The 17,264-nt window shown below is 27.7% G+C and overlaps 2 protein-coding genes and 1 long non-coding RNA gene across 4 annotated transcripts; 2 read left to right on the plus strand and 1 right to left on the minus strand.

The window, feature by feature from the left end:
- The first annotated feature begins 5,646 nt into the window (after positions 1-5,646).
- LOC105434788 lies at positions 5,647-6,471 on the plus strand. Its single transcript, XM_011652168.2, has one exon. It carries the CDS (start codon positions 5,883-5,885, stop codon positions 6,216-6,218), a length of 336 nt encoding a protein of 111 aa, XP_011650470.1. The 5' UTR covers positions 5,647-5,882; the 3' UTR covers positions 6,219-6,471.
- Positions 6,472-6,495: 24 nt separating this feature from the next.
- Positions 6,496-7,431, minus strand: LOC101203275 (heavy metal-associated isoprenylated plant protein 34). The gene is made up of 3 exons (XM_004151478.3): positions 7,300-7,431; positions 7,133-7,208; positions 6,496-7,052 (listed from the first exon to the last, which is right to left on the minus strand). Exons 1-3 carry the CDS (start codon positions 7,330-7,332, stop codon positions 6,637-6,639), a joined length of 525 nt encoding a protein of 174 aa, XP_004151526.2. The 5' UTR covers positions 7,333-7,431; the 3' UTR covers positions 6,496-6,636.
- On the plus strand, positions 6,758-7,649 carry LOC116402501. Of its 2 annotated transcripts, none has more exons than XR_004214901.1 (2): positions 6,758-6,894; positions 7,398-7,649. It is a non-coding gene; the product is annotated as an uncharacterized LOC116402501 (long non-coding RNA). The 2 variants fall into 2 exon arrangements; XR_004214900.1 differs by having other exon boundaries at positions 6,763-6,894; positions 7,395-7,649.
- The last annotated feature ends 9,615 nt before the right edge of the window (positions 7,650-17,264 follow it).

Genomic DNA, 17,264 nt, shown 5'->3' on the forward strand with positions numbered 1-17,264 from the left:
AAACATATGATGTTTATGAAATAATGTTAGAGATTTCCCGAAAGGCTACGTGAATGTGTTTTTGTAACGTCACCTATGGTTGTCAGGGGGTTTCAGGGCTGAAAAAGGTCGTGACTAGAGATTCGAAAACTTGAGCCTAGGTGAGGACGTGGATGGAGGATGTGATTTTGGCTTCGGCCTAGCTTAACCTGTGGTGGGTGGCTCTATGTGCACATAGGAGCGGATATAAAGATTGTTACTATGGTAGGTGCTAAGTATGCGTGAGCTCAGTTTGGTTGTGTGTTTCCTTGTGGCTATGGATCACGTGTGAGCTATTCTCGATCGTGTATTTAATATTCTACCATGGTCGGATTGGATTAAGCTATTATATCTCTCGACATTTTATTGAAAGGGTCGAGATATAATGAAAATCCTGACACCTTCAACAAAACGTCGGGAGTTCTCTTATGTCTCCTGACGCTTTGGTCACGGTGTTCGAATTTCCATTATATTTTCTGACGCTTTCAACAAAACGTCGGGAGTTCTCTAATTTCTCCTGACGCTTCAAGGTATGCGTTAGGAGATTGTGCATTTCTCGATGCTTCGATTATTGTGTCGGGAGATACCATATTTTATTTTTAAATTTTATTTTATTTTTATTTAAGATGACAAATATTTTATTAGAAATTTAAATTAAAAAATTATTATTATTATTAGATACACAAGATTTAAATAAAAAAAGAAAGTAAAAATATGATCTTCATACATCAATATTAAAAGAAATTAACATTAGATAAATTCATAATAATACACTTGAAGTTTTAATTTATATATATATATAAATATATATATATATATAAGAAAATTTTAAAAATAGTAAATTTTGCAAAATATTTACCACCTATATCAAATTCTATCATTGATAGTCATTGATATATGCTATTAGTGATATAATCTAAAATTTTGTTATGGCTCGTAAATATTTTAATTTATTTTGCATTGTATAAGGTATTTTATAAATGTTTTATAAATAGAATTTCGCCAACATGAACTTAGCTCAAGTAGCACTTGTATGTTCAAAAAAAAATTATTAATTTTTTTTTATTGTAATAAGTTGGAGTGGGGATTTGAACTTGGGGCCTCCTGTCCACAAGAACATACTTGTGTCAATTGAGCTAAACTCATGAAATACATGTGTCAATTGAGCAAAGGTCATCTTGACAACCAATCATGTTTTTCTATTCTCTTTTTTTAAAAAAATTTGTTGTCTATTTTTTAAAAAATAGAATTATGTTGGTGTATATTTCATTCTTTTTAGTACACAACCAAAATTGAGGAAACTTAAACCATAAACTTCTGGTTGTTCGTGGTTGACATGTACATATGTTTATGCTCTTTATGTTTTTTCAATATATATATATATTATTTAATAAAAAAAATTACGTATATAAACTTTGAATTTATTGTATGAAAATTTGAATATGTATATTTGAAATTTAAATGTAACAATTTTGAACTTTTATAACCACCAGAAACTAGAAACGAAACAAAATGAGAAAAAGAAAATTATAACCCGACAACCCAACTCAACCCAACCCATATTTTAGGAGTTGGGTTGGAAACTAAATTCTGGTTATTCCAGTTCTCAACCCAAATAACCCAAAACCAACTAGATTTCACCCCTAGTATATTATGATATTTCTAAATCTACTATTCACTTTCCACTCATTATAGTATGAATGTAAAAAGGATATAAATATAAAAATGTTGAAAGACTATTTCAATTTTATAAAGTTAAATTAAAACTATAATTTGTTTATGTGTGATTTTTAGGTGCATTTCATGCGTTGTTTACTAGTTTTAAAAAAAATTTAAAAAATTATCATTTCAATTTGAAGTCATTGTGTTTCTAGTTTCTTTTCATTTTCAATAGTATCATTTTAAAAAAACTAAACAAAATAATCTTATTGGTTTTTTAAAATTTAGTTCCTTTTGGTTTAAAGAAAAAAAATATATATTTATTCAATATTTGCATATATACTATGTTATTTAAAATATGAAAATTGTGTTCATATGGTCTTACCTACTCAGCATTTAACGTAAAAGGTGTGTTTGGATTGATTTTTGAAGTGTTTAATTTTTAAAATAATTCATTTTAAGATAAATTGAAATATTTGGCATTGGTTTAAAATAACTTTTTAAAAAATGAGATCATGAAATTTTAGAGAAAAAACATTCAACCAAATTTTAAAACAAATTTTTATCTGGGGTTTAATGAGAAATTCCTTCCAAATATCTATTTTTCTTCGTCTATTTTTTCTATCTATTTTCCATCGTCGTTCTTTTTAACTTTGAATATTTTTTCAATGCGTGTTCATATACATTTAAATATAGGGATTTGTAAATTTTTCTATTTCAGTCAAATCTACTTCGCCTTAACATCTTTGAAAGAAATCATAAGGATTTCAATGAAGAACATTATCATTCAGTTCATGTGTTGGCTTTTTGGCCCTTAATCTCAAATTAATTTATTTTAATTATTCAATTAATTTATGTTTTGATGATAACAAATCTGATTTTTTTTATTGACAATTTTATTAATTTGAATAGACCATATCGTAGAGCTTGGAAAAATGATTCTAACGCCTCTTGAATCACCCAAATCGAAGTTCAAATGAAGAAAATGTTGCTAAAAGAAGCTTAACGAAAAAATACCCGAGATGGTGACGTGGCGACCAAGCATTCAATTTGAACCAATTAGAGAAAGCCACTTGGAGCAATGAAGGAGTAACAAATGTGGCTTTTTGTTATGTTTTATTGGCTTTTATAAAGAAAATGAATTTAAAAGAAAAATGATTTTAATATTATTATTATTTCTTGTGTCTAACGGCTAGTTTTTTTAAAAGAGGGTGAAGTTGCTTTATTGATTTCTTTTTAAACAAAATATTTTGAAAAGACATATTATTATATTATTATTTGTATTGTGTCTAACGGCTAATTAAGTTTAAATCTCAACCATTCATTTTTCTTTTACCTATATCTAATGACCCAAATGATTTTGAATTTATCTTTCCTCTCTTTTTAAATACTTCACATTTACACAAGATCACAACATTTTTACAATCCTCAAGCAAAAAGCCAACATTGTTATTCTCTCTAAAGCTTCCAATTTTTATTCTTTTCATCTTATTCTTGAGAGCTTCTTATTGTATTGTGAGGATTAAATTTGTGAGCTTCAAATTGTATACTCACTCTTTTAGAGAGTTTTCTTTTGTGTGATTTAAAAATTTCATCATATTGTAACGGTTGGATCCTAACCCGTGGAAAGGATCGGGTTTGCTCTTGAACCCGAAAAAGGAGCAAGAATCAGTTCGGCTCAAATCCGTGGAAAGAGTCCAAAGAAGATTTTCAATCAAAATCCCAAGGGGTGCTTGGGAAAGTGGATGTAGGTTGAGTTTAACCGAACCACTATAAAATTACGGTGTCTTCTTCTCTAACTCTTTTCTAATTATTTTTTAATTTAATTTTAGTTACATATTCTTATTGGTTGAGTTTGATTGCATACTTCCATTCATATCTTTTTATCAATCTTGTTATTTAACAAAGTTTACAAAGTTCTTTATTTAAATTTTAGAAAATATCTAATTAGTTGATTTTACTTTTTATTTGTCAAAAAGTTTATTTAAACCCTATTCACCCCCCTCTAGGGTTGCCATACCGATCCAACATCATGAAATGAAGATGAATGAGAAACATGATCAAATTGCACATATGTGAAAGAAATTATATTGTTTTGGAAAAATTATTGTTCTTATTTATATTGTCGTTGTTGAAAATCAATAAATTTTTTATGGTTATGTATTTACATTTTAAGATATTTGTGCTTCTAAAAATCGAATTGTCCAACAAAATTAATAACAAGTAACTAAAAAATTAATAATTTCAAGATAACCAACAATTAATTTTAAAATATATTTATGAAAAAATGATTCAAAATGTATGAATTTCTTTATAGAATCAGTTCATAACGTTTAATAACCTTTTATGGTAGTTTGACATAAGTATAAACATTGTTAGTTCAGAACAAACCAAACATAATTTTACATTTAAACATTTATAAAGAGATCAAACCAAACACGTGAGTGTTTAAAATTTAAACTCATTTTATAAAAAAAAAAATATTAAAAATTGCATTCTTAATAAAACATTTTGTTTCGTAGGCAATTCAAACTCACTCAAAATAAATACACCAACTATATACTTTAGAGTAAAAGAGTAAGAAGGATGTAACAATTTATAGTACTAAACCACCTTTCAAAAGCCATAAACCCAAAAACATCTTCTTTAAAATAAATGTATTAAAAATGTTCGAAGATAGAAAATAAAAATGTTTTAAAATACGAAAAATAAAAATAGTCAAAAATAACAAATTTGACAAAATATTTACAATAGCAAAATTTCAGATTTTATCAATAACAAATATTTGATAGACATTGATATCATTCTATCAGTGACATTGATAATCAGTGATAAAAATATAAAAATCTATCAATTTTTATCATTGATAGAATCCAAAAATTTTGCTATGACCAGTAAATATTTTAATTTATTTTGCTATTTTTTAAAATACACCTTTAAAATATCTTAATTTAAGAAAAATAAACTGTAAATACTTATATATGTGATAATATGACGATAAATTTGCTACATTTGCAATTTTGAAAATGTAAGTGATATAAATTCTAATAATATTTGCTATTTTTCAAACTTCCCTCTATATATACACAAAACTGGAAAACCCAAAATACACACAACGGAATCTAAACAAAAAAAAATATTAGGTTTAACTTAAAAATCTTCAACTTCCTCGCAATGTACTGCATGTCCTTGACATTTTCTTCCATGTAACTAATGTTTTCAAATATAACAATACGAATTAAAATATGTACGCTATATTTTATTTTGTAAATATTTCATCAATTTTGTTCTTAACTAATAATTTTCTTTCATGGGTATAATTGGTATTTAAAGAAAAGAATCTTCACTCTCCCAATTCCATATAATTACACATTTTTGCAACGTTACTCATTAAACATTTCTTAACATCAAATAATTTAGTTAACCATTTCTTATAATTTGTCATTTATGTGCATACGTTTACTTTTGAACTCAAATAAATACATCGACCACATCTCATAGCTCAATTGGACCAAAACTACCTCATTGAATCAAATGATGGTGATAAAGACACATAGCATGTTGTCAAATTTGTCATTTCTTTGTTTTCCATTTGAATTGAAACACATCATTTCCATCTTTCATAAATTCTTGATTAACTTACAAGAGCAAAACCTAACCATTTGTTATTGGCCAAAATTTCTCACTCAAAGACTTGATGCAACCATAATGTCTTGAGTTGGAAAATGGAATATAAACGAACATCGAAATTGTTTGATTGAAGTTTTAGGAACGTTTTAGAGAACGTTAGCATTGTTTTTGTTTTAGGAAGATTCTTGAATAGTTTGGAAGGCAGAAATAATAATAAGTGAGAGTTGAGATTGGAAGAAAAAGTATCTTAGCTTTAACATTCAATGGGCCGATGGGATGGTTCATAAGTTTAACGCAAAACAACTCAAACAAAACAATGGGCTAACGTGGCCTCGCCATAACCTCCTCGAAGAACGTTCTAGCAACAAATGCCAATTACCGCCACTCAGTTCTTAACAACTGTTCCTCATTTTTGCCTTCCTCCTCAAGAAAATTACAACAATCAAACGCCTTTATATATATATATAAGCGATTCAACTACCCTTCTTCTTCATACCCAAGTCAGAAGAGAAAAAAAAAACGCTTTACATCTCTCTCTTTGTCCTCTTCTTCAACTTTTTCCCTTTTTCTTGTAAATGGGGTTGAAGTGGATTCTGAATTCTGCCTTTACTCAAGTTCTGGGTCTCACAGAGAAGCAACAACAGAATCAGAAGGAGGCAGGAGGAGAAGGAATCAAGAACGTGGAGCAAGTGAAGGAGGGGCGAGATTGTTTTTATGGTGGAGATTTGAACTTTCAAAGTGGGTTTCAAATGCCCCTTCATTATCCTAGGTATACCAAGAGGGATTATGAGGAAATGGAGGAAGGTAAGTTGGATTTGCTTCTCAAACAATATGGGCTCTGTTTTGATGGTACCCTTGAGGAGAAAAGGGCGTTTGCTATTGGGACGTTCATATGGCCTGACCAACTTTGAATTTATCCACAGTGCGTTTGATGAAATTCCTCAAAGAAAAAATGACCCAGTTTTTAAGGTGTTTGTATAGCTAGGTTATGAATGAATGTGATGTTGGTTTAAGATGCAGAAATATTAGTAGCTGTGTCTTTTTTGTTATATATTTTTTTCTTTTTCGACAAAGCTTTTGTTTTGCTGATCTTGATGTGATTCTAATGAATCTTGTAAAAACCTTATCACATATAATGGTATATTAAAAATACCCTATTACTTACTTTCTTGCTTTAAACAACTTTACTTCACAAAAAAATGGTAAATTTCTAGTATAAGAAACCAGAAGAATTTGGTATTGTTCTTCAAGAAATAAGGAAAGAAACCATTGCATTCATATATTGAGTGAATGGTTCATAGTTTCTAAATTTAATCTTATTCAAAACTCTTACATAACCGTACAACATCTCTGAAAATTATTTTGGTTTCCGTCAAGAAATTGATTATCAGGTTGCGGCCATCCCGGCCACATCATTGGCCATGACACAGGTTGGGGCTGCGGCTGTGGTAGCATTAATTGCCAAGGATATGGCTGCGGCCGCTGTAGGTTGGGGTAACATCTGTCAAACCAATGAGATTGTTCATTATAGCTCTGGTAAGGGTTGGAGTATGAAGAATGATTGGAAGCATCGTCTCCAAAAGAAGGGTAATATCTTCTATCTCCAGCTTCACCATCAAATCTTATACTTCTCACCTCTGCATGTTTGCCTGATTTTTCAATCACTTTCAAGAATGTTCTTGGATTCACTCTTCCACAGATTCTGACTGATCCATCATCAGAGTCCATTGTGATTGTGTAAATACCTAATTAAAAAACAACAAGAAATAAGAAACAGAGGGAAAGAGAAGTAGATAAGGAGGGGAGGAGAGTAAAGGAGAGAAACCATAGATGTTTTGTAGAATTTCTTGGATTTTTGCTTTGCATGCTTCACATTGAACACTTGCATTAAGAACACAACTCTGCAAATAAGTGAAAAATGTTCAGCTTTAATGGAAATAAATGGAGAAAGGGAAAGAAAAGAAAACGAAGTGTGTTTTTTAGAGTGTGAACCATTTCTGCAACAGAGTAATCCATTGAATTCATTAATGGAGATCGTTGAAAAGTTTGAAGGAGCTAGGGGTTTCTTATAAGTTGTGTTTTTGCAGCAGTTTGATGAAGAAGAGAACAAGGGAGATTATAAAGAGGAGGGATATTGTGTCATCTTTTCTCAAGTTGACTATTTTTTGAACTGACAGTGTCACCAACTTCAATTTCTCCTAATATTTCTCTCTTTCAAATGTTGAAATTTAAATGGAAAGATTCCATGATTAGAGATTTCAGATCAATTGAAATCCTTTTTCTTTCTTTTGTGAAAATCAAATTTTAACCATTTGTAGGAGTTTCAACTTTCAATTTTCACTCTCAGCATGTGTTTGATTGTTACCCTCTTGTTCTTAAAAAGACTTTTACCTTCCTTATTTAATGCTATGGTCGACCAATAATTTTCACCAAAAAAAACAAATTACTAATCTTTTACATTATGTGTAACTCAATTTGTATCGTGTTTGTGTTATCTACCGTTCAATTTTTGTGTTCGTTCAGACGGGTAGGTCTTGGTGAGTCGAAAGCATTGGTTTCAATGTTTATTCTTTTAAGGAAATTGTATCAAATGACAAAAATATTTAGAAAAAAAATCGTCCATGACAATAATTTTTTATTTTTGCATATTACGAATATGAAAAAATTAGTGATATCAAACGATAATCATAGAGCTATCGGTAATCACAGGTTATCCATTTTTAAATTCGATACTTTACTTTAGCAAATGTAATGACGTAGGCTTTATTGTTATAAATTTTTTTGTTATTTTTGCAAATGCTCATTCTTTTATGTGCTAAAATTGATTCTCTCGTCTTTTAAAATCTAATACAAAAACTTCACATTATTCCTCCATCTTTTGAAACTTTCCAACCATGCAATTCAGCTCTAAACCTTTGTTTGTTTTCACCATGTCTAGAGCATTATAGCATCAAAGTTGCAACTATGAAGTTCGTGCTAGAAATATTTTCAAATATATGGAACAAAGCATAGTATCACAATGTTATTATCTATTAGTATTAGTGTATGGTGGGTTCTACAAAAGTTTTGAATTTTGATCGGAGTTTTTAATTATTATGAATTATGTATAGATAAAATAGCCTACTTCCTTAAATTGTTCACTTATATTTAGCCAAAATTAGAGATATAATCTTAATCAATTATGGAATTACCCATAATGATAGCAACATTATTATCCATCCCTTAAATAAAAACAGGATATATGTATGTATGTATGTATATATATTAGTATGAATAGATGATAATATTCTTTAGATCATCTAATATTCCTTTTCTGTGGACTTGATACCTTTTTAATAACTATCGTTAATATAATCTCGTAGCTAAAACAATAAGTTTTCATGGTTAAATTTAGCTTGAATGAATACTTTGCTAAATATATTTTTAGTTTGATTTAGATTAATCATTAACTTGACAATTTTTTAATTTACTTTATGTGCAGGTAAAAGTTTAAAGGAAAAAAGAAAGATAACTTTTATCTTAAATTATTCAAATATTGCCATCTCGAAAAAATAAGATTTTGTTTGAAAACTCATTTTTTTAAAAAAATATTTTTAAAACTGAGGAATTGATAACAAATAAATTAAAACTATTTAGAAAATAGTGAAAAGATTTTGTTATTTTTGGTATATTTGAAAATTGCCTTTTTTAATATATTCAATTATAAACATATTTTTGGGCAAAATTAATATGATTTTATAGGCTAGTATTTGTTTTCCTTCTTTTTTAAGAAAGTTTTTTAGGGTGGATTTTGTTTTTAGGCAATTTTAATCTTCCCAATAGCTTGACTTAAAAAAATATAAATTATAAAAAATATATATAGTTTTGAGATTTTCGTTTTTGTTTTCAGATTTTTTACAGAAAAATTTTAAATCTTTCAAGTAAAACATATATGTATATATATAATTGAGAAAGTTGATGATTTAAAAGAGAATTGTTTTCAAATATTTATAGCAAAATAGACCAAAACGTTTGAATGGAGATAGGTTGTTGATAGATGTGAAATTTTGTTTTTTGTCTTTTTTTTTTCTGAGGTTGAAGAGAAAAATAGAGGAGTTATGGAGTTGATATTATTGTATAATAGTTTCCTTATATCTTGAAATTGTTGGTTGCATGAAAGGAAAGGAAAATGAGAGTTTGAAAGAAAGAAATTGATATAATTTGTTGAACATTTTGTAGGTTGAAAAGTAAAATATGTAAATATTTTGATTTATAATATTGAAAAGAATTTAGAAAAAGAAAAACGAATGGTTGTTGGACCCCACAAAAGAAAAGAAGCCCATAACATTAACGTTCAACAAATCTCGTCCACACGATGTTCCAACAGAGCATCCGAATCTCATCCTATCGCCCATCATTATTTATCGTATCTCACATTCACCTCAATTATCAAGCACATTTAAAACCCTAAACTCTCTCTCTCTCTCTCATATATATATATATATATAATAACTAGGTTTTTGTTTAGACCTTCCCTTCTCAAAAAAAAAAAAAAAAAAAAAAAAACTGAGAATATGTACTTTCCATCCTTTGATTTTTAAAATATACATTTTTAGTCTATTTGATCCCTAGATTTTTAGAAATGGGTTTTAATTAAGTTAAAATTATTTTTCTAATTTAAACCAAAAGTATAAAAGCTATTTGATGAACTTTTTAAGATTTTTTTTTAAATATATATATACAAACTATTTACTACCCATATATAAAAAAAAACACTCCTTTATGACATATAATTTTTTTTTTTTACAATTTCTCAAATGTTTAAACCTATTTTTAAAAACTTGGACATTCAAAAGATATATTTAAAAATTGAAAGATAAAATGTATCTTTCTTACAAATTTAGAGTCTAAAATGGTACGTTTTTAAAGCTTAGAAATCTAACTTTTATATAGAATTAAAAAGGTAATTTTCTTTTTATATATATAACTAAATAATAATAATAATTTAATTAAAAAAAATGTCAAAAATATAACATATGATAAAATATTTATCTTTAAATGTAATGATTTTTTTTTTCTTTTGTTATATAGAGTGTAAATGGTTTATCATTAAAAAAAAAAGGCATAATAATAATAATGCAAGTGAGCTAAAATTAAAAGAAAAGAAAAGAAAGAAAAATTAAAATAAAGATCCCAAAAATATTTTGAGTTATAATTTTGGTCATCAACATCCCCTGCCTTAATTTTCGTCATACTTATACTAATGTAAATATTTTGAAAGTGTCCCTTTTAGAAAAGGATTTTAATTTTTTAAAGAAAAGTGCAAAATTATAATGAGTTTAATTATAATATATCAAATTTAGCAATATTAAAAAAGAAAAACCCATCCGTACGTACAAATTATTAAACGCTAATCCCATAAATTTAACCCCAAAAGAAAAAGAACAAACACATCAAATTTCCCCTTTCACTCTCCAAGTCGATTCAGCACAACCTTTCACTTCATCTTCTTATCGAAATTCATCGAATCATCAATCGAAATTCATAACCAGCAGAAACAAAACAAAAAAACCACATAGCGATTCATCTAAACACACACTACCAGTAATGGATCTCAAGAAATTAAATTACAAAAAGTACAAAACAGAGACATATATATGTTCATATTCATGACATCAGATCGGAGATTTGGAGGGGAATGGATTAGAGAAAAAGCGGTTATTAAGTAAAAGAAAAATTAGAGTAATTAATAATAATTGATTTACGAGGATTTAGATTGAGAAGTAGTAAGTAGTAAGTAGTAGAGAAAGAAGAGAAAAAGAACCGTGTATGATGGATTTGATTGACTTAATCGGATTTGAGAGAGGAGGAGTCGAGGTCGTGGTGGCCGGCGACATAGCTGAGAAGACCTTCGGCTGCTTTATCAGGTGACGGAAGGGAGGTGTTGGCGAAGAGGAGAACGGCAAGGAGGAAGAGAGCAGTGGAGAGGAAGAGAGGCCAGAAGTAAGCGAGAAGGGAGAGGAAACTTGGAGCAAGGAGGAAGAGGGAGAAGAGAGTTAGGGATAAGATTAGGGTTACCAGAATGTGGAATCTGAACTTCATTACTTTGCTTGGGATCTCCATGGATGGATCAAATTGAAATCAAATCAAGAATCAAGACGATGATCAACAAAACCCGAACTCAATTTCACCTTTTTTTGTTCTTTTTTCTTTTCCCGTTCAGAGATTCCCTGACTGAGGGTTGAGGCTAAAATGTTATGTTTTGTTTAGGAAAGGGAGAAATGGGTAATTCTCTTTTTCTTCTTTTCTTTTTTACTCTTTATTATATTATACCTTCTTTAATATTTTATACCGTACTTCCAAATTACCTTTAATTTTATGTCACTTGATTAGGTATAGTTTAGGTTACGATCATGTACGTACCTATATATATCTTTCTATATTTTTTATTTATCATATGATAAGAAAGTGATCATTTATTTATTTTAATAAAAATGAAAGTTTACATCGCATAACGATTCTAAATTAAACAATAAGTGTGTGGGGGTGGACTACATCTTAATATTTTTCTATAAATATTTTGAACTATTGTACATAATTAGAAGTTTTTTTTAATATTTTTAAAGGCTATATATGAAGCGAAATTGTAAAACATTATATTTAAGGATCATGTTTATTACAAAATTTATATTTAATAGGCTATTAAACTTTTTTATTAGGATATAGATCCATGACAACTTTGATTTTAAAAACGATGACTGATAATTGATTTGAGAGATATAAATTTGAAATTAGGTTCAATGGAATCCTAAATCTTCACGTTTTGTTGAATAGATTAGTTTTTTGTTTTTTGTTTTTTTGTCAAATAGATCAATGATATATTAAATAAAAGAAAATCAATAATTATCGAAACTTCAAATATTTACTAAATATTTTTTTGAAATTAGAAACTAATGGACATAAACAACAAGTTTTAGACACGTTTTAGAGAAATAATATGTATTTGACTCGAAATAGAAAGTTTAAAATAACTCATTTGACATTTTTTAAAATGCAAGGATTAAGTAAACACAAATAAATATATTTATTAAATACAAACTTGAAAGTTAGGTTATGGAGGATGAAGATCGATAATTTAATATTTAATTAAAAAAATAAAGTAAAATAGTAAGTTATAGATATGATGGTTGAGATTGATGTATAGCTTTTTAAAAAAGATTTGAGTTTCAAAGTGATGGTAGATTTGGAGTAAAGTAAGTCAAAGGGACAGAGGATTGAGTGAGTCCAACTAAATTTATATAATTTAAAGTATTGATAACATTCTTTACATATAAAAAACAAAGTGGTTCAAAATCACCTACTCACATTTGTTGTTATTGTATATTGATGAAATTGAAACTATGGTTTTATTTTATTAAAATAAATCTTAAACATGCATGTTCGATAATCTAGGTAGCATGTGCCTCTGGCACAAGATGATCATATTAATAAAGTGAAATGCGTGTCAAATCAGCCAATCGGGTATAATTTGTACTAACAATATATTATTATTTAGAAAATTTGTAGTTCAAATTTTTTAAAAAGTAAAAATAAACCATCAATATAATTAATTTCCTATCAAATTACATTTGAAATAATTAAATAAAGGAAAAGCAATGAATATAAAGAAGTAATGTTAAAAGATAAAAAAGATAATCGCAAATTAGTTATTCATGAGTTTATAGATTAAACTCAACCGTAATTGATATTATCCTTCATCTTAAAAATTTAAAAGACTTAAACAAATCCATCAACTGGCTCATAGTCGATTAGTACGCCTCTATGAGCAGTTGCTAAATTGATCCATTAATGTTGGAGCTCACCCCTCTTAATTTGTCGTTGAAAAAAAATACATTAATAATTAATCTTATCCTTTTTTAAAAAAATAATTGATTATCAGGATGTTGTAATTAATTAAATAATTAAAGGTTAAGAAAGGAGAGATTTTGGTGTATTTAGGACACAACGAAATTAATGCATTGAAGATGGAATCTTTGCATTTAATCTAATGTCATGTGCCTATAATTCTTTTATTCTACCTTTTACTCATTTTAAACTCCCATTCATTCAATTTATTAGTCATTCAATCTTACCTATCTATATTTAATATTCAATAATCTTTACCCCTTTTCCATCCACCAAAATTGTTCCAATTATTTACCTTAGTGCAAAAATTAAAAGAAAAAAAATTCTATAATAATCAATTGAGTTAGGCCATTCACATTTCTTAAATAACTTTTATATTTCAATTACAACATTTAATCCAAAATCAATCGTAATAATACCTAAAGATTAATAAAATAAACATAATTATATATCAAATTTGTACGTTAAACAATTAATTTAAAGTTGTAGTTTTGTATTTGCATGTGAGTACAACAATATTTAAGTCAAATTAAATAGTATCTTCAATTTAATTACCTTGAGGAGTGACAAATTCAAATAATTCAAGATAAGATTTTGAAGAAAAGTAAATAAAATAAAATAGTGGAGAGTGGAAAATTAAAATGAGTGGAAATGGAAAAAATTTCCCATTCTTGTCTAACCCTTTTTTATTTGAAATGATGGAAATCATAGGTCCTTCTTCCAAGTGGAATTCTCTTTTCTTTAAATACAAAATTGTTTTGAAATATTTACAAAAATATTTATGGTTTAATTATGATGAAATTGAAAAGTATAGGAGATGAAAATTCATTAATACTAATCAAAGTTTAAGAGTAAGAATTGATTTTTTTTCTTGCTTTTCTTTATTAATCAAAGTTTAGGAGTAAAAATTGATTTTTTTTTATCCCTCACCAACAACTTGGACAAATGTTTGTGGCCAATCTCTTACCATCACCTCTGTCAATGACTACTACTGTACAAATTCTTTTACAGTAACTTGAATTGGTAAAAACATTTTTAATATACAGAAATTTGCAAAAATAGCAAAAAAATTATGATAACAGAGTCTATGTTATCTACATTTTATAAATTTCAAAAATGATAAATTTAAAAAGATGTTATTGTTAATTACTAGTCATATTTGCCAAATTTGCAATATGCAAAAAAGAGATGTTATGAACTGTTTTTTTCTAATTTTTTTTTGTCATCTAATGGAGTTTTCCTCTAATATATATAACAAAACTTTTACATAAAAACACTATTTGAAGGTCAAACATGTGTGATTATTTTATTTTTATTTATTTTGAGGAGTTGATATCAAAATTATTCAAACAAAAATAAATCTTTTGAAAAATATTAATTTTATAGGTTGAAATTATAAACCGAGTAAAAACCAAGCTAACAATTTTAATTAGTAGAGATTAAAAAGAAAAATGTAGTTTATTTAAGAAAAGAAAAGAGAATTTGTAAACTTTGTAGACAAAAAAACTTAGAGGTAAAAGTTGAAAATTAAGAAAAATTGGAAGGCTACCTAAAGGGTATAGGGTAAAGGGGGATGAATAATAATGGAGAATTTGGTATATTGTTGACATTAACCAAAGTTTTTGTTTGTTTATGGGGGAAAATAGCATCTAACACATCATCCATATTTCCAATTTCACATCCTTTTTCCTAAATTTAATTATTTCATTTCAAATCCCTCACCTTTTTCAAGATTCAAACCATTTTTCTTTTCTAAAAAAATATCAACCTTTTGGAAATATGTTTTGGTAACTATTTTCTATTTTTATTGAAAACTCAACAACATGCCCTCTTGACATTGCTAATTAGTTTATCAAAACTCCATGAGATTGAATTAACTTTTAAGAGGGTTTAGGGGTAAGAAAACCCGTACAAAAAAAAATAAAAGAAATTATAATGTCAAATAATAAATATCGTAACAAATTAGTAGATTTTAAATAGTATTTACTATAGTTAATTGGAGATTTTTGTAAATATAGTATGAAGTAGTTATTATAGTCCTATTTAATCCTCGCCTCAAATGCCTCTTAAAACTTTAAAATTTCTTATTCCTTATAGTTTCACCCCTTACACACATGTTAGGAACTCTCGATACATCCTCTATTTTTTTAAAAAAAAATTACCTTCCATTAATTTCTAAATTTAATTTTAACTTTAAAGTCAACTTCAACACTTCAAATTTAAATTCTTAAGACTAATTCAAAATCCTAACAATACTTCAAATTCAATTTCAATACTAAAACCTAAAACTAATTCAAAATCTAAATACTAAAACTAATTAACTAAAACTAAACAATAACTAAACCACTTACGGATATGCAGTGACGAATGCTCTCTTCTTCTCGATCTTCCTCTCGGTCACCCTCTCCCTCTCTCGGTTTTCTTTCTCTTTTTTGATGTCCTACGAAAACGTCGAAAATAGCACCCTATTCCTAATGCGATTAGTGACACGTCGGAAATTCCTAAACCTATTCCCGACGTTGTTGATGTCTTCCTCCAACACAACACTGTAGACGTCAGGAATAGGAATAGGTACCCATTTCCTAATGCACTTGACACCAGGTCGAAAGAAATGTCAAACAGTACAATTAATTGTCTGCTCTCTTCCGATGCTACACTTTCCACGTTGGGAATAGGGGTCCATTTTCTGACGTACCTGACACCACGTTGGAGGAACCCTAAACCATTCTCGCTAGTTTCGACGCTCATGTGTCTGCGTTGGGGGGAATGTCTTCCCTCGACGTGCACCTAGATGTATCATAAAACACCAGCTGCTTCTACCAACGTCATATTTTTCGATGATTTTTCCTGCATAAAAAAACTCCCGATTTCTTGTAGTATTTACAATTTATAGACAATATTAGGCTGTGAAAAATAAATATAAAACTACAAAATAAAACATACCTGCTAGTCTCAAAATTGATAGACTAATAATTAATTTATATAACTCTGAAATCTTATTATATTTTGGTTCATTTGTAAATATCTCAATTAATAGATATATAACTTAATAATTAATATGAACAGATTGAGGCCCCTTGCACACAACATCTTACTAAGAAGGATATGATCAATAAACCACTCACAGTGATGAATTTAACCGTTGGATTTGCTTAATGACAATTTTTCTTCTAACTATAAACAGAAAGGGGATATCCAGAGTTGTCAAACCATTCCAAAGTTTCTTTCTAAAGAGAGCTTTGCATTTCTTAATAAGTTTATATAAATCCTATTTTATACAGTGAAATTCTTCTTTCTTGCTCATGGCGTTTCATGTAAAATTATTGCACATTATTCTCCCCCTTTTTCTTCTTCTATCATCATTATTTTCCATATCTTTTCACAATTTAAGATCACCAACTTAAAATATATATAAAATAAATTATATTTTTTAAAATATAATAAAACAATATGTTCTTTTTTCTTTTCCATTTTTACATTCTAGTAAGAATAAACTTTGGAAGTTTTAATATTCATATCTTGTAAAGTAACATAATTTTGTTGCTAGCAAATATGAAATCTTTTTTATATGAAAAAAACGGTATCTCATCAATCTTAGACTTATTATCTCAAATATGTTTAAAATCGTCAATAATTTTTTTATTTCTTGATTTAATTTACTTTCTGGTAACAAAGAAAAACTCTTTGAATGAATCACATAGTAAGACATGACACTAAAAATTAAAAAGCCACAAAAGAACAAAAGTTTCTCTCTCTCTTTCTGCTCCAAACAACCCCTCCATTTCTCAACTTCTCTCCAACCTTTCCTATATGAATCTTAAAAATTATATTATTCTTTTTAACTATCTGTTAGAATAAAATTTAATTTAAAAACAAATAAATATATATAATCAATAAAAATATATTGGACTTTTGTTTGAAGGGTAAAAAAAAAACAAATGTAAGAAGATAAACTAAAAGGGAACAACAAAAGAAAAAAAAAAAAAGAAGAAAATAATGGTTATTTTTTTAGTAATATTGTTAATATAATCAAAGTAAAGGTAAAAAATAACAAAATAGGTAAAATACTTAGG

The sequence above is a fragment of the Cucumis sativus genome, chromosome 3 (assembly GCF_000004075.3).
Source record: "Cucumis sativus cultivar 9930 chromosome 3, Cucumber_9930_V3, whole genome shotgun sequence".
In the NCBI taxonomy this organism is placed as follows: domain Eukaryota; kingdom Viridiplantae; phylum Streptophyta; class Magnoliopsida; order Cucurbitales; family Cucurbitaceae; genus Cucumis; species Cucumis sativus.